The 26,682-nt window shown below is 41.1% G+C and overlaps 1 protein-coding gene across 1 annotated transcript in view; it reads left to right on the plus strand.

Moving 5' to 3' along the window:
- The window catches only part of PHACTR1 (phosphatase and actin regulator 1), a 542,166-nt gene that overhangs the window by 430,774 nt on the left and 84,710 nt on the right, over positions 1-26,682 (plus strand). Inside the window, 2 exon segments of the mRNA XM_060110072.1 lie at positions 270-350; positions 26,416-26,583. Coding sequence (XP_059966055.1) covers positions 270-350; positions 26,416-26,583 — 249 coding nt within the window.

Here is a 26,682-nt window from a genome sequence, read left to right on the forward strand (position 1 = left end):
AGTTTCCTCAACCGTATATAGCGGTTAAATAAAATGAGATTAAAAATGCCTACCTCATAGGTAATTTGATTTGATTAAATGAAATAATTGGATTAAAATGCTGATCATAGTTTCAAAACGTATTAACTGGTATCATTAGCTTACGTTAGTAAAGTATCACTTACGGAAGCTTTCCCATATATTACATTTCAATACATCTTAAAATATGATGCTTTTTAGAAACGTCTTTGTTACCTACTCACCCCTGCTTCTCTGTGTTTTGCTCGCAGCCCTGGAAAGGAAAATATCGATGAGGCAAAGCAGAGAGGAGCTAATAAAACGAGGGGTCTTGAAGGAAATCTATGATAAAGGTAAGGGGACCACTCCAGTCTCCATGAGCCAGAAAAAAGCCGTGCGTGGAATCTGTGTGCATATTTCTTGGAGTTGGATTCAGTTTTCTGTATCACTTTATCAGAGTTTGAACCTTTAAAACTCCACACTTCTGGAGAGATCAGAGAATGTAGCAGACAGTGCTGAAGTGATTGCTGTTATAGAGGGAACGAAAGCTCCCTTTTTCTCAGCACTGGAATCAAACCATAGGTTGCTGAGACAAATGACGTGGCCCGAGAAATGGTATCAGTACTGGTGGTGAGCCTGTTGGTGTCTGAACACACACAGCTGGGGTGAATTTAATTGCTCAGGCTCTTTCAGGCACTAGGGGTTCCCAGGACAAATGTTAAAAATCCACAAACATCTAGAATTTCTCTAACAGATTTTTGGGGGCAGTCCATCTCCCAACAATAGGAGAAATCAAAGTGGAGAAAATTATATATAGTTTTATATAAATGTACACATATTTCAAATGATAATATTTCCAGTGATTACAAATGCGCTGTGAACGTGTCCAAAAGTGTTTGCTGTTGAACTTGTCCTGTGTCTTTTGCTGATTGAACTACTGCCTTTAAATACGAAGGTATGCAGTGGTTTACCCAGTATATTAACTATTCTTCACCCCCTCCCCTTCCTCTCACCAGCCTTCATTTAAGGCTTTAAGAGAAATGATGAACTGTTATTCCAGTCTTGTTACAGTCATCAGTAATAATTGTCTGTTCCAGATCTTATTATTTGAGGCCAGTATTATTTGTTGGGCCAGATGATTAAATCACATGTTCCACTTTAAAGATCCACCCCGATCATCAAAGTGATCCTGTAATTCTGACAGTGCAGTCAGTTTTCCATGTTTTTGTAGGTCTTCTACATGCCTGGTTTGTGTTCTGATACAGAAAGTCAGGTTGTGTTTCTAACCTGGGTGCTTCTGTCTGATTCCACTGTCTTCAGTGAGTTGGTCCTTATTCCTCTGGTGGTACAGTTCACCCCATTCATTCCTGCCATGGAGCTTCCTGATGGCACTTTTGAAGTATTTTTTCTTAGCACACATTGCCACCCTGAAACGCTGCAAGTAGGAGGTGGCACTGCTCTCGCCCTAGTGGCAGGGGATGCAGCAGGTAGGGTGTGAAGCTGTACTATTTCAAACCGCCTTTGTTCATTAGCAGAGCCTCCTGGCCCCTCCAAGGCATCCCTATGGCGAGTCACGTGTCATCCTTCTACTTCTGGGCAAGACATACCAAGATACAGTTTCTTTGGTTGATGAAGCTCTCCAGAGAAAAAGAATGCATCATTTTGTCACTTTTCTGCAATGTCTTATTTCTGTATGGGCCCCCCAAACCCTCCCTTATACTGATCTTAAGTTTCCATGTTTCATCTCAAACTCCTTTCTCTATATTCCCTCCCTGGTGAAGATGGGAAGTGTCTGACCGCAGGTATGGTATTACATGGCCAGCATCCAAGGGCTTAAATAAAGATTACTGTCCTAGCTAAAGCCTGTTCAGATCCAGTTAAATGATCCCTCCCCCTCCCTCCTTTCTTCCTGCAAACTTTATGTCTCTCCCAGGAAAATTTCAGGAATCCTTTAAAGGAGAGGATACATTGTATTATAGTATTTATTATTTCCATCATACCTAATAACTGAGTTAGGGTAAATCTTGCCGGAGTAACTTCCTGACTTAATCAAAGAAGCCATAGACTGTTAGAGCAAAAGCCCATTTTACAGAGGAAGAAACAGGGGACCTTGAGTCTGGGGCCTGCCAGCCCCCATTAGGAGTTGCCCCAGGATTCGGAGCTGTGTCCTGTTTGTGGTCATCTCACAGCACGCTCTCAGTAACCAGCTGTGGAGGAAAGGACCAGGCTAGCCGCCGCCTGTCACCACAACTTCTGGTTTTATTTTTGTCTTTGCACTTATCGCTGTCTGCTTTTTTCTGTTCTGTTGTTGGCCGGCTTTCCTCACTAGCACGTTAACTCCAGGAGAACATGGACTTCGTAAGGCTTGATGCCAGACCCCCTCAGAAAGTGGCTGAGATAGATTGGCTCAAAAAATGCTTATTGTTTGTATGATGGGAATGGGAGTAGAGGGAAACTAAAATTGCACATAGTCGATGTAGAAGCTTGTATTTGCTGCGGGTTTTTCTGATAAAAGCATCCATTTTGTATCACTGCGGATATTAATCACATTACCTTGTATTATCTTCCATCAGCTGTTCAGAACGTGAGCCCTGTAATCATTGCTTGGATTCCATTCCAGTTCCACTACTGAGTATAGCTGTGCAACTTTAGTGAAGTTGCGTAACTTCTCTGTGCTTCTCTTTCTGTATTTGAAAGTGTGGATAATATTGTAATGAGGGTTATGTGAGATAACATATCTGTATTAGTTTACCAGGGCTTCCATAACAAAGTACCACAGACTGAGTGACTTAAACAACAGAAGTGTATTTCCTCACAGTTTCGGAGGCTAGAAGTCCAAGACTCAGGTGCTAGCAGGATTGGTGTCTGGTGAGGCCTCCTCCTCGCCTTGCAGACGGCTGCCATCTTGCTGTGTCCTCCCATGGCCTTCCCTCCGTGCGTGCACACTCCTGGTGTCTCTTCCTCTTTTCATAAGGAATGCAGTCCTGTTGGATCAGGGCCCACCCTTAGGACCTCATTCAACCTCATTACTTCCGTAAAGGCCCATCTCCAAATATAGTCACACTGGGGGTTTGGACTTCACATATAAATCTGGGCAGGGGGGAGAGGGGGTAACACAGTTCCGTCCATAACGACATGTAGAGTAAAATAGTGGCTATCATCCCATAAGTTCTCAAGAAATTGTTAACACCTCGTTATTAGTAGTAGTATCATCATCATCATCCTTTATATTTTTTAAAACCCTTTATATGCTTTAGCCTAGTTCAGGCCCACGAGTTAGAAGGGGACATCATTGTCCCCTTTTATCTTTTTTTTTTTTTTTTTTTTGCGGTATACGGGCCTCTCACTGTTGTGGCCTCTCCCGTTGCGGAGCACAGGCTCCGGACGCGCAGGCTCAGCAGCCATGGCTCACGGGCCCAGCCGCTCCACGGCATGTGGGATCTTCCCAGACCAGGGCATGAACCCGTGTCCCCTGCATCAGCAGGCAGACTCTCAACCACTGCGCCACCAGGGAAGCCCACCTTTTTTTTTTTTTTTTTTTTAAAGCCCACCCCTTTTATCTTAAGTGCAAGGATCTTCAACCCCCCCTCACAATGGCCTTACCAATGTGGGTGGCCGAGAACCTAGCCCCTTGGTATCTGATTTAATTACCTTCTCACCCCTCCACCCTGTCTCCTCTTTAGTCTCTAAACATCGTTTTCCTGTCATTCAGCCTTCCCCTTTCTACAGCATCATTCAACTTGCTGTGTCTGGGATTCTAGGGAGTAAAACAAATAAACTTTTATTGCCACATCCTGAGTGAACAGCAAGAGGCAAAGAGCCTTTCATCATTTTCCAAGTTGTTTGTTTCAAAGATAAATTTCTTAGATTTTCAGCAGTCCTTCCACATTGCCTGGCTGATCATTCCTCATTTTGCACCCATGAGTCTGGTTACCTGGCAGCAAAACAGTTTCCACCAGAGATGTATGGTCCCTAATTTGCAATTACTGTGTCAGCCCATCCACAGGGGCCGACCCCTGTTCATGCTGCAGTTATACTGTTTTGTATATGATATTGCTAAGGTGGTGGGAAGCAGTTTATCTTTAGCACATGAGCTTTTCTCTTCCAACTCTTTATGTGATTGATTTTGCTTAAAAACTCATTTGTAGAAAGTATTAAGATAAACTAGGGATATGAGATTTGTAACTTGGCCTGGCGGACTCAGAACAAATGAGGTTTTATTATTCTGACAGTTCTCCTCGAAATTCTTTATGTTTTTCTTAGCAGGTTAAAATCCCAAACTAGTCAATAAATTTAAATCAGGAAAAATGAGAGCTTGGGTTGAAGAGGGGACATTTTCTCAATATCTCTAGAAACTAGTTCAGGAATCCTTCATTTAATGGAATGTAGATGTAAAGAGCTTAAGTTACTGGATGGCTTGTGTTTTCTTATTGGTTTCTATATACAACCACATGCATTTAAAGTTCAGAAGAGGACTTCCCTGGTGGCACAGTGGTTAAGAATCCGCCTGCCAATGCAGGGGACCACGGGTTCGAGCCCTGGTCAGGGAAGATCCCACATGCCGTGCAGCAACTAAACCCATGCACCACAACTACTGAGCCTGAGATCTAGAGCCCACGAGCCACAACTACTGAATCCACGTGCCGTAACTACTGAAGCCCGCGCACCTAGAGCCCGTGCTCCGCAACAAGAGAAGCCACCGCGGTGAGAAGCCCTTGCACCGCAACAAAGAGTAGCCCCCAGTCACCGCAACTAGAGAGAGCCCGGGCACAGCAACGAAGACCCAATGCAGCCAAAAATAAAAATAAATAAATTTATAGAAAAAAATAAAGTTCAGAAGAAAGTTTAGATTAAAGATCAGAGAAAATCGTTTGATCTCTGGATATATCAAAGCCATGTAAAAATGCAGCAGACTTTAAAAACTACAAAGAAGACTTTAAATTGTTAATCACGATGTAGAGGAACATAAAATTTTAAATTCTTTTTCTCTCATTTTCCATATTTTCCACAATATGGATATAGAAATTTCGTGAAAAACACAATGAAACATTACAGTGAACTGTCATCACTCTAAAGAGTAAAAATGTGAAACCAACTACTGATGGAAAATGGTCTATAATTTTGTAGACAGCTTATTTTTAACTATTTAGTCCCCAATTCTGTAGTCTGTTTTTTTTTTTTGCGGTACGTGGGCCTCTCACTGTTGTGGCCTCTCCCGTTGCGGAGCACAGGCTCCGGACGCACAGGCTCAGCGGCCATGGCTCACGGGCCCAGCCGCTCCGCGGCATGTGGGATCCTCCCAGACTGGGGCACGAACCCACGTCCCCTGCATCAGCAGGCGGACTCTCAACCACTGAGCCACCAGGGAAGCCCTGTAGTCTGTTTTTTTTAAAATTAGAACTTAAGGGTTCTCCTAGACTCCTGGAACATTTATTCATTCATTCAACAAATTGGTACTGAATCCCCCCTCTTTGCCAGGTGCTCTAGGTGTCGAGCTACAGTGATAACCAAAAAAGCAAGATTCTCACCTTCTCAGAGTTCACATTCTACTAAAAGAGATAGGAAATAATTAAAGAAGCCTATGATATATTGCCAAGGAGTGATGAGCACTACGAAGATAAACAAAGCAGCAGGGTAAGGAGATAAATTCAGAGGGGGAGCCACGATTTTATATAAATGCAATCATGGAGGACCTCTGGAGGAGGTGATATTTGCACAGAGACCTAAATGCAGTGATCGGGTGGCTGAAACAGGAGCATTGGTCCTACTACTACTTCTAAACAACCTGTAACCTAATTCGTGAGCCCTTAAGTTCCTTAAATTGACTCAGTATGTTTCTTTTAAATTAAAGACTCTGTATTACACTTGCCTCTCTCTCAGTTCTCTGTAAATCAGAGCACAGCACCCCCCATTCAGAGCCTACAGTGGGTCCCCACTTCACTCAGAAGTTTCAAGCTCCTCCGACAGCCTACGAAGCCCTCCACGATCTGCCCTCCAACCCCTAAGTTTGCTTCAACTCCCTGGCGGTACTTCCTCATAACGTCCTCTCTGTGGCATCTTGCTAACCCTGCTTTCCAGCCCCTGACGTTGGCATTGGCTCCACTCTCTTCCTAGAACCCTCTTCCCCCAGATAATCCATCCACGTGGTTCACTCCTTTTTCAAGTCTTTGCTCAGATTCCACCTTCTCAATGAAGCTTCCCTGGGACCTCCAGATTTTAAATTGTCACCTCCTTCCATAGGTCTGTAATCCCCTGACCCTGCTCTACTGTGTTCTTTCTTTCTTTCTCTCTTTTTTTCCTTCTATCTCTTATCACCTGCAATCTATAAATTACATATGTGTTGTATTAGCCTTTTTCTCATTGGTCTCTCCTCACTGAAAGGTGAGCTCCACCAGGCAGGGCAGGATCTCTGTCTGGTTTGTTCACGGATGTTGTGGCATCCGACTGCCTACAGTAGCACTATGTCCTATTGGGACATAGTCAATGCTCAGTATGTTTATTGAGAAACAACAAATGCCAGCCTGAGGCTATCTGCATGTACACATGACTTGGTCTGTACACCTGTGTTGGCAAAATCCAGAGCACTAGAACCCTGGTCCGTCTTGTTTATTCATTTTGTGGTTCATGAAACGTTATTGCCAGTTGTTTAAATAGGCAGTATTAGATTGGGTGCATATTCATGTATATGGATGCCAAATACTCATAAACAGTGGTTATTAGGTGTTATGGAGAAAAATATCCTGAAGACAGTGGACTGTTTGGCCGTTAGTAAAATCGTGATGATATTTCTCAGGCTTAGCAAGGATCTCAAGAGGTCACCTGACCTGGCTTCTGTTATTTTTCCAAAGTAGAGTAGGAGCGACCGCAGCCCAGCAAGGTTAGAGACTTGCCTAAGGGTTCACGGCCAGCGAGTGTGGACTCTGAAAACCCCTGCTAAGACCATCTGTCCTTTGTTTGGAATTTATAGGAACACACAAAAAAGACTTTGTAATATATTGCCTATTGGTCATCGGAGGATATTAGTAAATAATGCTGTTAGTGGTTATTGCAGATGATCTCTACAAATAAGCATGATGTATATAAAGAATGTTGGGGATAACAATGGCAATTGTTCTGTATTTTTCAACACTGGGTTTTCCAGTGAAACCTCAGTTCTATCACAGTCCTGTCACGTGCTTTGTACAGTATGGGTGTGTTTAATTCACATGAGTGGATATATCACTTATGAGGGGGGAAGAAGAGGGAAAGGAGACCATCTCTCTGCGTGGAAGGACACGCTGTCGACCCTGTATATTACACACCGCCACACCCCAGATGGGGGCAGGGAGCTGGGAGGTGTGGCCACCTGCAGGGATGGAGTCGAGGCCGCTGGGGCTCCCCTGGTCACCAGGTGGTTGCTCGCTGCAATCACACGAAGACCTGGGGGGAGAGCTAGCCCCACCGGAGGAGGAAGACCAGGGGTCACGGAAGGACAGAACTGACTGTGTACAAATGAGCCAATTCCCTTTTCACTGTGTGCTGGGAATTAGCGATAACATTTCACAGCAAATAATAAAGTGCACTGAGGTGTGCTTTTTTCCTTTATCGAGTTAGAGCAATGTTTTGGAAGGTGTTATTTTTAATTATCAACACAAACAGAAGCTCCCTGAAATGGACAACTCTCTTATGCAGAGGCTACATTTCCCCCCTTCTCAGGCATTTATGAGAAAAAAGCCTGGTATTTAAATTAAAAGGTCATCATCTTTTAAAAATAAAAATAACAATTCTCCCCTGTATCAGAGGAGACTAATGCTTAGACTTGAGCCTTTTAAGTCTCGTTGTTTATCTGGTGTCCCAGTTGTGTAGACTTTTAAAGTCTTGAAGTTGATGGGAAATGCTTTTCACAGCGTTTACCGGACATTGTTATTTTGTCACATTTTTAGCTGTTTCTCATGTCTCACCTAGAAATGGCATCTTCTAGGTGAGAAGCTGTGATTTGGAGTTACTGTGAAAATGAAAAAAGTGTTTATTTTCAGCCTCAGTGACATAGAATCATTTATGTAGCATCTCAGCGCCTAATGCAGTGGATTGCCCTAGTGGGGTTAATGGAAAGCAGATTAAATGAAAGCAAATAAAGAGAAATTGTGGTCCACATTCTCTTAAGCAACAGTGTTCTTTCAGAAAATCACTATCGCAAGCCAAAACATTAATGAAGTTATTATTATATCAGTGAGCAAGTGTTCCCCAGCAAAAGTATTCGTCTCTTGCGTGTTTGTTGAATACCTGTTAGGTTGCAGGCATCGTTCCGGGCTCCAGGAATGCTAGGAGGGTCAAGGTGGGCTCCCCTAACAGCACTTACGGTCCCGTAATGGGTTCAGGTGCTTGGCATTTATGATGAGGAAAGTACAGGATGTTCGGGGGTGCATGGAAGCGTCACCCTCCTAGAGGCCTGGAGACTCAGGGAAGGCATCCTGGAAGGAACAGTGTCTTAGAGGAAACCTGAAGGGTGATGAGAATTATCCTGGAGAAGGTGGGATGGGTTGGGAAAATGTTAAAGTAGAAGGGCTAGCACACGGGGAGGCACCAAGTTGGGGATAATGAAAGATAGAGGGTGTCCAGCATGTGTATATGGTGAGGGGAAGTCAGGGCAGAGCTTGCAGGCAGGGATATGATATTAGTTGCTTATTCTTTGTCCCGAGAGCAGTGAGGAGGAACTCTGAAAGGGTTTTTTTTTTTTTTTTGCACAATCGGAATTGCAGCCTCATCCCTCTGCCCGTGGGAGAGAAGGACTTGGAGGGACCCCAAGGCATGAGTCGGGGAGACCAGTTGGTGGACTGTTGCTGGGATTCGGAGGATGTGATGGTAAATGGCAGGAAGGAGGGTAGTCGGAATGGGGGGAGGGGGAGAGGAGAGACTGGAGAATTGTAGGAGGTCGAGTCAGGAGGGCCTGTGACTGCTTCGATTTGGGGAGTGCAGGGGAGGGTGAAGGCACGGCTGACGTTCAGGATTCTGGCTTGGAGACTTGGTGGACAGATACGGGGGATGGGTACAGGTCCCCTGAGCTGGGGACCTAAGAGAAGCAATTACAGAGCACAGAATATCGCAATGGTTTGACCACATTGAGTTTGAGATATCCAAATGGCTAAGCAGCACACTAAATGTACAGATTTAAAACTCAAGAGGGACATCTGGGTTGGAGGTGCAGGTTTGGAATTGTGCATGTGTAAATGGTCATGAAGTCATATAGCTTGATGATATTTCTCAAAGAAGATGTAAAATGAGAAACTAAGTGGCCCTGATAGAAAACACCTTGGTGGCACCCCAGCATTGAGTGATCTAGAAGTTAAAAAAAAAAAAAAAAAAAAAGATCTGGGAATAAGAAAACCCTCAAAAACTGAGAAGTGGACAGAAAAATAGGAAGTAAACCAGAAATGTGTGGCATTATGGAAGTCCAGAGACAGTGGCATAGTGTGGAAAAAATTACCCAAAGTGTCAAATACAGACACATCAAACAAGATAGGAAGTGTCCTTTTGATTATGTTTATGCTGTTTAATTATAGGCTCTTTAGTTACCTGTGAAGCCAGTGTGCAGTCAGCAGGGTGTACGTTAGAAGGCCTATAGTTTCAGGTAACTAAAAACTTAACTCAAGGAGCCTGCAGCGATCAGCCAATTCAGACCAATGATCTTCCTGTGTTTTGTCCTCTGCAGCGGTCCCCAACCTTTTTGGCACCAGGGACCAGTTTCGTGGAAGACAGTTTCTCCACGGACCTGGGGCAAGGGGGATGGTTTCGGGATGATTCAAGTGCATTACGTTTATTGTGCATTTTAGTTGTATGATTATTATGTCAGCTCCACCTCAGATCATCCGGCATTAGATCCCGGAGGTTGGGGACCCCTGCTGTTTGTGTCTTCCCAAATGCCTTGAGCAATGCTTGGCATTTGTCAGCGCTTATTAATTTTTATTGAATCAATGAGTGAGTGAATGAATGAACCTCACGTCATAAAATCCAGTGGTAGGGCAGCTCCAGAGCTGGTGAATTCATCAGCTCAGTAACATGGCAAAGGGATGCCGTTCTGAGGCTATCGCCCCTCATGGTAACAAGATGGCTGCAGTAGTTCCAGCATTACATGCAGATACAACATCCAGACGGGAGAGAGAGGGCTAGCCCCCTTCTTGGTATCTCTTTCTAAGAGCAAGCAAACCTTGCCCCGAAGGTTCTCCAGAATTACCCTCATTTCTCATTGACCAGAATTTTTACAGATAACCCCTGGATATCTTTTTCCCTAATGTTGACAGAGGTTTCCGTAAACCAAAGTGTTGCAGGTACAGTCGGCTCCTGAGAGCTGCTACCTAGTGTACGTTGTCCTTGGACGACCCACCGCGGTATCACCCTTCCAGCTGCCTGTCCTGGACCCTGCCGACGAAATCAGGGCAGGGCAGGGTACCTCAGGCATGGTGGGCATCCCTGCCCACCTCTGATGCTTGATTCCACAACCACTGACCTGCCCTGGTGTTTATCATGAGAAGGCAAGCCAAACTGTGGAAGGTAATAGCTAATAAAAGGAAAGCTAGTCGTACTTTAAAAATTTTTTCCTGACTTCATACGTTTGCCTAGGACTCAGATTAAGTCAAAGAAGTCAGGGGGGCATTCAAGCCTTCACCCCACATACATATCTATAAAACAACTGAACTCTCCTAGGAGCCCCAAGCCCAGATTCGGGTCCCAGCTCCCTCATCTTCTGTCTGTAGAAGGTACCGGGCAGCCTCTTACCTCCCTGGACTCGGCTTTTGGTTTGAACGTAACCCCAGGGTCTTACTCTGCTCTGACCAGCAGAACCATGCTTTCCTTTTATCCTCTCTCACTACTCCCAGCCCCCAGCCCGCTTGATTGAAGACAGTCTGTTGCCAAGTGGCTGGTCCTCCTAGAGTCTCTGGGTACACCCATGGACGCATACTCTTCAACTCCAGTCTGCCCTTGCTTGTCTTCTCCTAGGGTTGTTGGAGGGTCAGTTTGGGCTTTTAGACCGTGGCCTGCCCAGAGCACGTGCTCAGTAAATGTCCGCGGTGGTCTCCACCAGACATGTGACCTGGACTGCGCCTCTGTTCTTAGATGGCTGTCTCCCGTTCCTGGGTCCCCTTCACCCAAGCCTAGACTCTCACTGCTTCCACCAGGCAGAGCTGAGATTCTATCCTGAGGCTTCGGGACTTCTCCGAAGGCCACGCCCACCTCTGGAGCTATGTGTTGCTACTCGCAGGGCCCCGACATGCACACGTGCCCTAGAGCACGTCTTTCCTCCCTGTGCTGCAGCCTTCCCACCACTGCAGCTTCTCTAAAGGAAATAGTATCCACTGAACTGACCATTCATTGTGATGTGGACCAGTTTAGCAACATCATGTTAATCTTCCAGTTCCAGAAATGGGTTCACTTTTGCATATTCATAGGCCCGTTACTGTGATTTTTAAGTCGGTCTTGAGCAGTGCTGTCCTGTAGAATTTTCAGCAATCACAGGAATGTTCCATCATCTTTGCCAGCCAGTACAGCAGCCATCAGCCACATGTGGTGGTTGAGCACTTCAGATGTGGCTAGTCTGACTGAGGAACTGCATTCTAAATTTTATTTTAACTAAAACAGTAACTGTACGTGGTAAGTGAGTACGCTGTTGGAGAGCTCAGCTGGAGAAACAGAGCCGCTTAAATTTTGAAACGGCCAGCCCGTATCACTTTCCTCCTCCAACTCTAGCCATTAAAGTTTTCTTAAAAAATCTTGGATTCCCTATTAACTCTGAAGGGCCCCTTGCACAACAAGGTATGAGTCTGTGAGATTCACACTCTCATAGAATAGCACAGGAGAGAAACTGTGTCATTCCATTCATTTTATAGTCAGTCTGTGCCCCAGTTGCACTTTTGATATCAAAATGCCCAGGAATAGCAAGATGGTAAATCCTCTTTCAGCTACAAACCTTGGAGACGAGGAATTATTTGGAAATAGTGGTCAGAACCATCATACTTCATCAGGATAGATGATGTAAGAACCGATGGGCTTGGCTTGAAGACTGGTGAGGAGGTATAACTGTACCCAGAAAGATGAAAGAAACACCTCTGGGAAACAGACACCACAGTTTGATAGGATGAGGTGTTTGTGATCGAGGAAGCAGCTGAGAATTCACATGAGCTGTGGTTTGCTGACCATGAGGTCCAGTAAAAGGCAGAAAATGCTGATAAATCCAGCAGGGTACAGCCACAGGGAAGTGCAACTAAAACAAGCTACCCAAGGTCAATAGCACTTTTGTGATAGGAAGTCACTGCAACTCACATACTTAAGGGTTTTAGGCAAAGGCCTCTGAACAAGAAGGGAAATATTATTAACATCAAAATAGGATATTAGGGCTTCCCTGGTGGCGCAGTGGTTGAGAGTCCGCCTGCCGATGCAGGGGACGCGGGTTCGTGCCCTGGTCTGGGAAGATCCCACATGCCGTGGAGCGGCTGAGCCATGGCTGCTGGGCCTGCGCGTCCGGAGCCTGTGCTCCGCAAGGGGAGAGGCCACAACAGTGAGAGGCCCGCGTACCGCAAAAAAAAAAAGGATATTAAATCCAGAACAATAGCAACTATTAAAAAGCAGAAAAACATATACCATTCCATTCTGTTTTTAAAATCATCCAATCAGAGTATCACGGAATTGATTACATTCTGAGATTGAAATCCATCTTGCATAGATTTTCAAGGTATTAGGTTCAGAAGGATTCTCTGAGTTGCCAAGGTGCCTGTTTAGACACAAAGGGACCTCATGGCTCTTGCAAAATTGTTCTTCCATGTAAACTGGTCAGAATAATCCAAAGACTTCTGGCTGCGAACAGACATGAAAGATAAACTGGAAGATAACTTACGGATTCCGGAAATACAGGTTCAGTGATCCTACAGAATCCTGCAGTGTCTGCCTTAAATCCTAGGTGGCACAGAGATACTTCTAGACACACAGACACACACTTATAATGACTTTTCCTCATTCGGAAAGAAAATGCACCAGAAGAGACACAGACAGAGAGACACATACTGTAGTTTTTGTTTTAGCAAATAAGACTCTCAGGTTGTCTTTTTAAATGCTCAAGATTCAAATACATTAAGTAGTAAATATGCAGTGTTATTAGAAATGTATGGCTTTCCATGTATGTTTAAAATTCTACACAGTGGTATCTGTAGCACCATTTAGTTTAATGACATCAACTCCCTGAACTCAGGCAAACTGAAGAAAATATTTCCAATGGCCAGGGAGCCATTTCCAACTTCTTAGGTTCAAAGCTTTTAATCTTTCAATGAAATCCTTAGATAAATTATTTCTTAGCTAACTGTTGCTCCACACATCATTTCACTGACAGTGCGAACAGCTAGTGGCTTGGATTGCAGTGATTTAAAAGGTCATTGGGATTAACAGAAGCTTTTCAAAACTCTGTATATTGTTGCAAAAATGACACCTCTGTGGGTTACAAAACAATAGCTGTGCCCCCTTAATGGGTGAACTTTTTTGTACTGTAATGAAAAAAGTATATCAGTGTCAAAAAAAAAAAAAGACATTGAATGAAGTCTTTGCTTCATAGCCCACCACCACCAGAGTGACACTTCTTGGGAAAACACCTTCGGCTCTGTGGGGTAACCCTTCGGCCACTCAGTGGAGATGCCCTTTTTGGTCAAAGAGCATGTCTGGGGGCTTCCTTGGTGGCGCAGTGGTTGAGAGTCCGCCTGCAGATGCAGGGGACACGGGTTAGTGCCCCAGTCCGGGAAGATCCCACATGCCGCAGAGCGGCTGGGCCCGTGAGCCATGGCCGCTGAGCCTGCGCGTCCGGAGCCTGTGCTCCGCAGCGGGAGAGGCCACAACAGTGAGAGGCCCGCGTACCGCAAAAAAAAAAAAAAAAAAAAGAGCATGTCTGGGAAGCTACAACAGCAGCTCTTGTCTCAAAGGGAAAAATACAATTAGCAAACACTTGCATTAGGGCTCTTCTTCCATGTCCTCATAAGATGATGGTTTGCTTTAACATAGGTAGCTTCACTTTTTGATTTTGCTTTAATTATAGCTATTGGTGATCGCCAGTCAATTAAAACATGTTTGAATTTTCACAGGCCTGCATGTGTGAATTCTACACATTTGCGTTAACAGCAGAGATGCAGCATAGCAAACATTTCCCAATGTTTTCACTCTAAAATTCTCACATGGTGCTTCACTTATATAATCATTTTTCTTTATAGTGGAAGCATCAATGTAACTATGTAACTATTTCATTATTCTCCTCTACTACAAGTATACTAACAGCCTTTCATGCAGAAGTTGCATCCTAGCAATGAGCTAACTGTGGAGAAGGGATAGGAAGCTGGGATCAGGGAAAGTACCTCCTCAAGAAATCAGAGGAGTGAGGAAGGTTTTCTCCTCCAACAAAACTATTATGTTTTCATTTAACTTAACAAGGTAGCATGCCATTTTTTGTTTTATTTTTTTATATATGTAAGCATCTCCACAGGAAAAAAAAAGTTAATGATCATTAAGCTCTACTCATATCAAGCCAAATTCACTTTAGAACTTTACCAGCATGCATACATATTTCATCTTGAGGGCATTGTAATCAACATGTACATTTTGTTCTCCATTCCTGCTTTTGTACTTGACATTGTTTCAAGCACATTTTTAGGGTTCAGAATCACCCACAGGGTCATTTCACTTGCATTTCTTTCATTCCCAGCCAGGCTGTGCATTTCACAAGTGGCACCTGGGACTTGATTTTTATTTATTTGTACAAATACTCTGCATACTGGGAATAGCCATTATTTTATTAGCTATGTTTAGTTCATATTTCCCCATTATGCTGCCTTTTTTTTCTTATATTGGGTGTACAGCATTTTATTTTGTAAATTAAAAATGTAAACGTTTATGTGTAAGTTAAAACTATCCATCTGGCTTCCTTCTTATGCAACCTAAATAAATAAATATGTATGAGTATATATGCATATGTATGTATATACATGTATTTATTTAGACAATTTATCCTAGTTTTTTGTTTTTTTATACTGCAGGTTCTTATTAACCGTCAATTTTATACATATCAGTGTATACATGTCAATCCCAATCGCCCAATTCAGCACACTACCATCCCCACCGCACCGCGGTTTTCCCCCCTTGGTGTCCGTACGTTTGTTCTCTACATCTGTGTTTCAACTTCTGCCCTGCAAACCAGTTAATCTGTACCATTTTTCTAGGTTCCACATACATGCATTAATATACGATATTTGTTTTTCTCTTTCTGACTTACTTCACTCTGTATGACAGTCTCTAGATCCATCCACGTCTCAACAAATGACTCAGTTTCGTTCCTTTTTATGGCTGAGTAATATTCCATTGTATATATGTACCACAACTTCTTTATCCATTCGTCTGTCGATGGGCATTTAGGTTGCTTCCATGACCTGGCTATTGTAAATAGTGCTGCAATGAACATTGGGGTGCATGTGTCTTTTTGAATTATGGTTTTCTCTGGGTTTATGCCCAGTAGTGGGATTGCTGGATCATATGGTAATTCTATTTTTAGTTTTTTAAGGAACCTCCATACTGTTCTCCATAGTGGCTGTATCAATTTACATTCCCACCAACAGTGCAAGAGGGTTCCCTTTTCTCCACACCCTCTCCAGCATTTGTTGTTTGTAGATTTTCTGAGGATGCCCATTCTAACTGGTGTGAGGTGATACCTCATTGTAGTTTTGATTTGCATTTTTCTAATAATTAGTGATGTTGAGCAGCTTTTCATGTGCTTCTTGGCCATCTGTATGTCTTCTTTGGAGAGATGTCTATTTAGGTCTTCTGCCCATTTCTGGATTGGATTGTTTGTTTCTTTAATATTGAGCTGCATGAGCTGTTTATATATTTTGGAGATTAATCTTTTGCCTGTTGATTCGTTTGCAAATATTTTCTCCCATTCTGAGGGTTATCTTTTCATCTTGTTTATGGTTTCCTTTGCTGTGCAAAAGCTTTGAAGTTTCATTAGGTCCCATTTGTTTATTTTTGTTTTTATTTCCATTACTTTAGCAGGTGGATCAAAAACGATCGTGCTGTGATTTATGTCAAAGAGTGTTCCTCCTATGTTTTCCTCTAAGAGTTTTATAGTGTCCAGTCTTACATTTAGGTCTTGAGTCCATTTTGAGTTTATTTTTGTGTATGGTGTTAGGGAGTGTTCTAATTTCATTCTTCTACATGTAGCTGTCCAGTTTTCCCAACACCATTTATTGAAGAGACTGTCTTTTCTCCATTGTATATCTTTGCCTCCTTTGTCACAGATCAGTTGACCATAGGTGTGTGGGTTTATCTCTGGGCTTTCTATCTTGTTCCATTGATCTGTTTTTCGGTTTTTGTGCCAGTACCATATTGTCTTGATTACTGTAGCTTTGTAGTATAGTCTGAAGTCAGGGAGTCTGATTCCTCCAGCTCCGTTTTTTTCACTCAAGACTGCTTTGGCTATTCAGGGTCTTTTGTGTCTCCATACAAATTTTAAGATGATTTGTTCTATTTCCATAAAAAATGCCATTGGTAATTTGATAAGGATTGCATTGAATCTGTAGATTGCTTTGGGTAGTATAGTCATTTTCACAACATTGATTCTTCCAATCCAAGAACATTGTATATCTCTCCATCTGTTGGTATCATCTTTAATTTCTTTCATCAGTGTCTTATAGTTTTCTGCATACAGGTCTTTTGTTTCCCTAGGTAGGTTTATTCCTCGGTATTTTATTCTTATTGTTGCAATGGGAAATGGGAGTGTTTCCATAATTTCTCTTTCAGATTTTTCATCATTAGTGTATAGGAATGCAAGAGATTTCTGTGCATTAATTTTGTATCCTGCAACTTTACCAAATTCATTGATTAGCTCTAGTAGTTTTCTGATGACATTTTAAGGATTCTCTATGTATAGTATCATGTCATCTGCAAACAGTGACAGTTTTACTTCTTCTTTTCCAATTTGTATTTCTTTTTCTTCTCTGATTGCCGTGGCTAGGACTTCCAAAACTATGTTGAATAGTAGTGGTGAGAGTGGACATCCTTGTCTTGTTCCTGATCTTAGAGGAAATGCTTTCAGTTTTTCACCATTGAGAATGATGTTTGCTGTGGGTTTGTTGTATATGGTCTTTATTATGTTGAGGTAGGTTCCCTCTATGCCCACTTTCTGGAGAGTTTTTATCATAAATTGGTGTTGAATTTTGTCAAAAGCTTTTTCTGCATCTATTGAGATGATCATATGGTTTTTATTCTTCAGTTTGTTAATATGGTGTATCACATTGATTGATTTGCTTATACTGAAGAATCCTTACATCCCTGGGACAAATCCCACTTGATCATGGTGTATGATCATTTTAATGTGTTGTTGGATTCTGTTTGCTAGTATTTTGTTGAGGATTTTTGCATCTATATTCATCAGTGATATTGGTCTGTAATTTTTTTTTTGTAGTATCTTTGTCTGGTTTTGGTGTCAGGGTGATGGTGGCCTCATAGAATGAGTTTGGGAGTGTTCCTTCCTCTGCAATTTTTTGGAAGAGTTTGAGAAGGATGGGTGTTAGCTCTTCTCTAAATGTTTGATAGAATTCACCTGTGAAGCCATCTGGTCCTGGACTTTTCTTTGTTGGAAGATTTTTAATCATAGTTTCAATTTCATTACTTGTGATTGGTCTTTTCATATTTTCTGTGTCTTCCTGGTTCAGTCTTGAAAGGTTATACCTTTCTACGAATTTGTCCATTTCGTCCAGGTTGTCCATTTTATTGGCATAGAGTTGCTTGTAGTAGTCTCTTAGGATGCTTTGTATTTCTTGGTGTCTGTTGTAACTTCTCCTTTTTCATTTCTAATTTTATTGATTTGAGTCCTCTCTTTTTCTTGATGAGTCTGGTTAATGGTTTATCAATTTTGTTTATCTTCTCATAGAACCAGCTTTTAGTTTTATTGATCTTTGCTATTGTTTTCTTTGTTTCTATTTCATTTATTTCTGCTCTGATCTTTATGATTTCTTTCCTTCTGCTAACTTTGTGTTTTGTCTGTTGTTCTTTCTCTAGTTCCTTTAGGCGTAAGGTTAGATTGTTTACTTGAGATTTTTCTTGTTTCTTGAGGTAGGCTTGTATAACTATAAACTTCCCTCTTAGAACTGCTTTTGCTGCATCCCATAGGTTTTGGATCATCGTGTTTTCGTTGTCATTTGTCTCTAGGTATTTGTTGATTTCCTCTTTGATTTCTTCAGTGATCTCTTGGTTATTTAGTAATGTATTGTTTAGCCTCTATGTGTTTGTGTTTTTTACACTTTTTCCCTGTAATTCATTTCTAATCTTATAGCATTGTGGTCATAAAAGGTGCTTGATATGATTTCAGTTTTTTTTAATTTACTGAAGCTTGATTTGTGACCCAAGATGTGATCTATCCTGGAGAATGTTCCGTGCGCACTTGAGAAGAAAGTGTAATCTGCTGTTTTTGGATGGAATGTCCTATAAATATCAATTAAATCTATCTGGTCTATTGTGTCATTTAAAGCTTGTGTTTCCTTATTTATTTTCATTTTGGATGATCTGTCCATTGGTGTAAGTGTGGTGTTAAAGTCCCCTACTATTATTGTGTTATTGTCGATTTCCTCTTTTAGAGCTGTTAGCAGTTGCCTTATGCATTGAGGTGCTCCTATGTTGGGTGCATATATATTTATAATTGTTATATCTTCTTCTTGGATTGATCCCTTGATCATTATGTAGTATCCTTCCTTGTCTCTTGTAACATTCTTTACTTTAAAGTCTATTTTATCTGATATGAGTATAGCTACTCCAGCTTTCTTTTAATTTCCATTTGCATGGAATATCTTTTTCCATCCCCTCACTTTCAGTCTGTATGTGTCCCTAGGTCTGAAGTGGGTCTCTTGTAGACAGCATATATATGGGTCTTTTTTTGGTATCCATTCAGCAAGCCTGTGTCTTTTGGTTGGAGCATTTGATCCATTCACGTTTAAGGTAATTATCAATATGTATGTTCCTATTACCATTTTCTTAATTGTTTTGGGTTTGTTTTTGTACATCCTTTTCTTCTCTTGTGTTTCCCACTTAGAGAAGTTCCTTTAGCACTTGTTGTAGAGCTGGTTTGGTGATGCTGAATTCTCTTAGCTTTTGCTTGTCTGTAAAGGTTTTAATTTCTCCATCGAATCTGAATGAGATCCTTGCTGGGTAGAGTTATCTTGGTTGTAGTTTCTTCCCTTTCATCAGTTTAAGTATATCATGCCACTTCCTTCTGGCTTGTAGAGTTTCTGCTGAGAAAGCAGCTGTTAACCTTATGGGAGTTCCCTTGTATGTTATCTTTCATTTTTCCCTTGCTGCTTTCAGTAATTTCTCTTTGTCTTTAATTTTTGCCAGTTTGATTACTATGTGTCTTGGCCTGTTTCTCCTTGGGTTTATCCAGTATGGGACTCTGCCCTTCCTGGACTTGGGTGGCTATTTCCCTTCCCATGTTCGGAATGTTTTCGACTATAATCTCTTCAAATATTTTCTCTGGTCCTTTCTCTCTCTCTTCTCCTTCTGGGACCCCTATAATGCGAATGTTGTTGCATTTAATGTTGTCCCAGAGGTGTCTTAGGCTGTCTTCATTTCTTTTCATTCTTTTTTCTTTATTCTGTTCCGCAGCAGTGAATTCCACCATTCTGTCTTCCAGGTCACTTATCCGTTCTTCTGCCTCAGTTATTCTGCTATTGATTCCTTCTAGTGTAGTTTTCATTTCAGTTATTGTATTGTTCATCTCTGTTTGTTTGTTCTTTAATTCTTCTAGGTCTTTGTTAAACATTTCTTGCATCTTCTCGATCTTTGCCTCCATTGTTTTTCCAAGGTCCTGGATCATCTTCACTATCATTATTCTGAATTCTTTTTCTGGAAAGTTGTCTATCTCCACTCCATTTAGTTGTTTTTCTGGTGTTTTATCTTGTTCCTTCATCTGGTACATAGCTCTCTGCCTTTTCATCTTGTCTATCTTTCTGTGAATGAGTTTTTGTTCCACAGGCTGCAGGATTGTAGTTCTTCTTGCTTCTGCTCTCTTCCATCTGCTATCCTAGTTTTAAAGTTTTAGTTTTTTAATCTGTGTGAAATTTCTGCAATAATGGTTCAATATACAGCTGTAAAGCAATTCTTTGTACTCAGATTCAACTATTATTTATGAAGTAAGCAATTCTTATCCAACTAGTAATACACTTCTAAGCATAGGCTTTTATATAAACCATAATGCATATCCTAGAAAATCAAATTCAGTGGTGAGCTTGTTACTGAGTCCAAGTTTGTACCGCTCACTGTACAGCAGGCCAGTAAATTGAGAAACGAGTTGTTAGGGCAAGGAATAGCAACATTTTTTAGGAAGCCAGCAGACTGAGAAGATGGTGGACTCGTGTCCCAAAGAACATCTTCCCCAAGTTAGAATTCAGGTTTCTTTCCTACTCAAAGGAGAGGGGGCAAAGGGGAGGGTGTGTAGTTGGTTGGTGCAAACTTCTTGGTGCCAGAATCCTTTGTTCTTGCAGCTGTCCACATAGGTCCACATCCTATTACAATGTTCCTGTAAACCTCCAAGACAAATATTGTTCTCTGTTCTGCAACTTTTTATCTCTTTATGATTGGAAGAATGTTACACCTTTAAAGGTCAGAGTCTTGAGAATGGGCTATCCTGTATATCTCAGGTGCTAGGCAACATTCTTAACTTGTAGCAAAAGCAATGGAATACAAAGGTTAAAAGAAACAGATCCAATATGGAGTCAGATTTGTTCTTCCCTATTACAGGCTTAAGTTTATATTAAAGTATTTTTGGTTTTCAGAATTAAAATTGAGACTCTTTTATCTTAAGCTTCAAAGGGCCATGAACCCTGAGCTCTATCAGAACAAAATGTCTAACTTTCATGCAATTTTTACAAAGTAGAAACTGTTATCATGGAGGTATCCAGGAGAACCCAAAAGAATTCCTGTTGCCCATTCCCGATGGCAACATTCATCTACTTATTAAAAAAAAAAAAAACTTGTTAACCTTAAGCTTTGAGAAATTTAATTGATCAGAAGTTAATGTCAGTCGCCCTAAAACTGAGAGTATTCCTAAAGCAAAACAAATAACAATAGCAAAACACAACTTTTTTGGAATATAGTCACAAAGGTGACATCCAGTTATAGGTGGATGTAATTCCTCAATAAACTGAATTAGAGCAAAAACAATATTTTGAAATATATCTTTTGAGCCAATCCTCTGGAACACAACTTTTATGTAGACTGTGTTTTTAGAACATTAAGAGAACTTTATGCAAGACGAGATCCTCTACATGATCTCCATCTATTCTGAGCACACACAGCTTCCACCTTCCTTCACCTCTTATTTTTCTTCATCCATTTCTCAGGGCTTAACTTCTCACTCCTGCTTCTTTTTCTCAACTCTCACACCAGCTAACTTGCACGAATTCCTCCCTGTCTGCCTTTCTGCATCATGTCTTGGCCCACTCTTTCCCCAAGGCATGTCTGTTTTCTCCTTAGCATTTAGCACCATGCCTGGCTTGTGGGAGGAGAGGCAGGGCAGGGTGTGGTTCAGCTCCAGGGTTTGGAGCCAGCAGACCTGGCAGTAGTTTCTCCATGTATATCCTAAGGAGCTAATAGCAAACCTATTTCTGATGGTTGGCGGTTTCTGGTATGTGATCCCTGTTGTTAGTGATCGGGTCTCAGCAGGTGTTTGTCAGTTGAATGAATTCCTTCACTCTCACCTTTCCCTTCACTCTTCTTGGTTTGGTGTTAGCCTGATGGTACCAGAGTCTTCATTTCTTGTGCCCCACAAGAAAGAGAAGACAATGGCCGTGGCCAGTTCTCTATCTTGATCCATTGCCTTCTACCGCTCATCATTTAAGTCATGACATTGACCCGCACTCACTTCTGCATTCTTTTCTCTACCAGTTCTGTGACCTGATTTGACCTTTTTAGATCTGTCTGCATCTGGCTTACATTTTACTTTTCTTCTCCACCCTGTTGCTCTCTCCAGTCCCATTGTCTTTGGGACAAGTTCATGATCCATGGTTAGACAATACAACCTCTTGCTTTCTCTTTGAGATTTAAACCAACCATATTTGTTCCATGTTAGCCACGTGAACAACATTCCCTGCCCTAAACCTCATCATGAAAAGACACTGTTGCTATTCCAGGTTCTCCTGCCTGTCCGATCCTTACCTCCAGTCCAGTGGTTCTCTGAGTGTGGAACCCTGAGCAGCAAAAGCAGCTTTGGCATCACCCAAGAAGTTATTAGACATGCACATTCTCAGTCCCATCCCCAAACCTACTGGGTCAGAAACTCTGGGGATGAGACCCAGTAATCTGTGTTTACTGCCCTCCAGGAAATTGTCGTGCCCACTAAAGTTTGAGAACCATTGCCTTAACCCATCTAGTCTCCTGCCTTCTCCCTTCCTCCTATTCACACTTAATTAATTCTAGTAGGAAACGTTTTATGCTTGGAGGTAATTGCACCATTTTGAAAACCATTATTCCAGATAATTTTAGAAGATCATGTAAAACATCAAAATAATTTCCAGTACTCAGTGAGCTCTTTCTCATTCATCATAGCAAGAGATGGTGATGATCTAGATAGATGAAAGTACAAATAATCCGTAAGACGCATTTTATTCAGGAGGGTTAAATTCTTCCTGGGGGGAAAACACAGTTTTTCTCATGATGCTGATAAACAGAGCTGGCAAATAGTAAAAAGACATGGAGAGCCTAAACAGTCTTAGAGATGCAAACTGTTCTATATAGAATGGATAAAAACAAGGTCCTACTGTGTAGCACAGGGAACTATATTTAGTATCCTGTGATAAACCATAATGGAGAAGAGTATGTAAAAGAATGTGTATATATATGTAAAAGTGAATCACTTTGCTGTACAGTAGAAATTAACCCAGCATTGTAAATCAACTATATGTCAGTTAAATAAATAGTCTTCAGATTAATCAAACATGGAATTACCAAGCATTAGGAATTCCCAGCTAATTCCTTAGCTTGGTGATGAGTATAAGGAGTCCATTACATTAATGCTTCTACTTTTGTGTACATTTGAAAATGTCATAAGAATTTTAAAATAACAGTTACTTCACAGTAGTATCATTTTATCTCCATGTTATATGAATCCAAATCAGATTTCAGTTTTGTCACTTCCCATCTTAGTTAGTCATAAATGATATTAATAATAAATTTGTACCTATTGCATGGTTTTAATTTATTTCTACTAGATATGTATATACGTATATGTATGTAAGTAGGTAAGTCAATAGATAAAACATGGTTATCAATGTAAATGTTGAGAAAATGACCAAAAGCTAAGAAATTTGTGTGGTCTGTATATTGCTGCTGTGTAAATTGACAAACCCTGTAGAAAAACAATTTCACAAGATCTAGGTATGTGTCACTAAACATTAAAATAGTAATACGCATAAATTTCATTTGCTGGAATCTCTCCTAAAGGGGGAGTATTCTAACTGCAGAAAAGATTTTATACAGGAAGGTAGTCAGCAGAGATTTCTGTTTTCATAATAGTATAAAACATTGGAAATCCCTTTGTGACCAACCACAGAGAGATAACTAAATAAACATATGTATATTCATTCAGTATAATTATTAAATGATAACTATACAAATTATAATGCTTATAAAAGTTTTAAAAAACAAAACACAAAATAAAATTTGTTACAACTATGGAAAATGTGAAAAACAAATTTTCTGTTAGGGTAGAGATATGATCAGTGTCTTATTTCTTCTTTTTTTTCCTCCTATTTTCATTTCTTTAATGGAAATGTGTATTTAGAAATTATGACAGTGGAATTTGCAAGATTGTTTCCTCTCCCAAGTGGTTTGAGCCTTTGTGATTTAGTAAAGGCACTTTTAATCCATAGGGAGCTAAATTTTTTAAGAGTTAATCAGTCCCAAGAGGAGTGAATAATATTGCTTCTCTGTTACCACTAAAACTTCTAGCACTAAGCTAACTGCCTTGATGAAACAGAGATTCATAGAATCTAACGTAATGCAACTTCTGTTGCATCTTTTTTTCCTAATAGTGCATCTATGGTACTTTTAACAGTTAAAATGTATAGCAATCATTCCATCACGTCATTACCCCAAAGAAGCAGAACATGGCAACCGCCCTGAAACCCCTTCCTCCTCTGGTTGTCTTATCCAAGACTTTTACTACACTTGGAACATCAGAAATCAAAGTGGTTTCCCAGAGATGTATTAAACCTAATAGCAGCTACATCATTATTCCACCAACTGGGAATTTGAAGTAGAGCTACTTCCCACGGTGTCAGTTTGAACAAGCTAAACCAAAGCATGTGAAGAGGACCAGGGACCATCCATTGTGGGATGCTGATGCACGAACGCTCACACCCATAGCCCTTCCCATCCTGGGTATGCTCAGTTCAGCTGTGTACTTTCCATAGCATTGGCCTGAGAGTCTGCACTGATCTTCTCTTATTAATAAGAAGTAGTCATATTGTTAATCACAATTATCGTGACTGCTATTACCATTTGAGACACATAAAAAGGTCAAGTGAAAAGAAGGGAAAAAACCCACAATCTTCAAGAATCAGTGCTTTATATTGTCTGCTTCAGAAGATTTTTTGGTGTCCATTATATATATATTTTTTCTATGTTTATAAAAAATTCAGGTCAAGTATCATATGTCCTTGAACCATATGCTATCTAAAGCCTGTTGGTTTGTAAATTGCTCTGTTGAACATACATTTCATCAGGCCAATTCTAATTGGGGGCAAAGGGGGTAGGCAGAGGAATCTTTTGTGGCCATCTTATCACTGTGTATAAAATTAAAGCCTTGGGAGGAACAAAGCAAAAGGAAAGGATTATTTATCCAAGATTAACCTTGGAGTCATTTTACTGTTTTATTTCTGCAAGTAAATTATCCATCTTCCCATTTTAAGGCAGGTAATTGCTTTGCTGGCTTCTGTGTTTCTGCTGAAACATAACTTAGAGTCTTTCATCTGGATATTTATTCATCTGACTGGAATAGCTTTCAGTCCTCTTTAAAAATTAATTTGACTTTAATGTCTAGTTATCTAGGACTTCCCTGGGCTAGGATGAAATCACACTGGGGGAATTTTGATTTGACAAACGGCCATTGTGCAGGAGCCTTTGATCCTCCACCATGGTGTTAACTAGCTGCCCCTTGTCTTGCTGAGCTTTGAGCAAGATCAAAGTCTGCACCCCACCGGGCAGGATCACTGGTGGGCACTGGGAGAATCCTGGCACCTCCCAGAGTCTTTGAGCTGCTGCAGCCCTTCTGCTGGAGCTTAGAGCCCTCCTAAACATTTAGAGAACTTGGATGTGCGCAGAGATAAAGAGAAGACAGGGTGAGTTTTTCCTAGGGCCTTGGTGTACCATGTCCTGGTGCTTGTTGAGTGCTTGAAGCCCTTTGCTCTTCAAAGTAGGAATTCCTGACCTGGTTTTCCAATCTCTGAGTCCTGCTCAGGTTTTCCAAGTTTTCAAAAATTATGAAGAAAAATTTATTTTCATTTTCATTTAAAAAACACATAGAAAATATGGTAGATAATGATTTTTACAATTTTTTAAGTTTTTAAAAATTGGAGTATAGTTGATTTACAATATCATGTTAGTTTCAGGTGTGTACAGCAATGATTCAATTATACATATATATGTGTGTGTGTGTGTGTATACACACACATATTCTTATATGTGTACACATATATGTGTACACACGTTTTTATATATGTATGTACACATATATACACACATACATATATATTCTTTTTCAGATTCTTTTCCCTTATTGGTTATTACAAAATATTGAGACTAGTTCCCTGTGCTATACAGTAGGTCCTTGTTGTCTATCTACTTTATATATGGTAGTGTGTATATGTAAATCCTAATTTATCCCTCCCCACCCCCTTTCCCCTTTGATAACCATAAGTTTGTGTTCTGTGTCTGTGAGTCTCTGTAAATAAGTTCATTCATATCTTTTTTTTTAGATTTCACATATAAGCAGTATCATATTTGTCTTTCTCTGTTTGGCTTACTTCACTTAGTATGATAATCTCTAGGTCCATCCATGTTGCTGCAAATGGCATTATTTCATTCTTTTTTATGCTTGAGTCATATTGCATGGTATATGTGTACCATATCTTCTTTATCCATTCATCTGTCGATAGTTAGAAGAATGGAGAGAAAACAGGCGTATTGCTGAAGATCATTGGAAATTGTCGCCCTGGTGGTTAGATGCCTTGAAAGCAAAAGAACAAGTGTAGACTTTCCATACTGGCCTTGATACAGATTGTTCAAAAGCATCTAGACTCAGGTAGCAGGCTGTAAGTGTCACCTGTGCCTGGAAGGCAGGCGTGGTCTAACTCTGCGATCTCCTCGCTCTGACAGATGGGGAGCTCTCCATATCGAATGAAGATGACTCCCTGGAAAACGGACAGTCCCTGAGCTCCAGCCAGCTATCTCTGCCCGCCCTGTCCGAGATGGAGCCAGTCCCGATGCCCAGGGATCCCTGCTCGTACGAGGTGCTCCAGCCTTCCGACATCATGGATGGGACAGGTAATGCCCCTGGTAGACATGGAACTGGTCCCCAGCATGCGGTGTTAGGGGCCTTCAGCCTGGCTGGGCTTTGGCTTCTATTTTGAACCACACTGAACG

This window comes from Mesoplodon densirostris, chromosome 10 (genome assembly GCF_025265405.1).
Source record: "Mesoplodon densirostris isolate mMesDen1 chromosome 10, mMesDen1 primary haplotype, whole genome shotgun sequence".
NCBI lineage: Eukaryota > Metazoa > Chordata > Mammalia > Artiodactyla > Ziphiidae > Mesoplodon > Mesoplodon densirostris.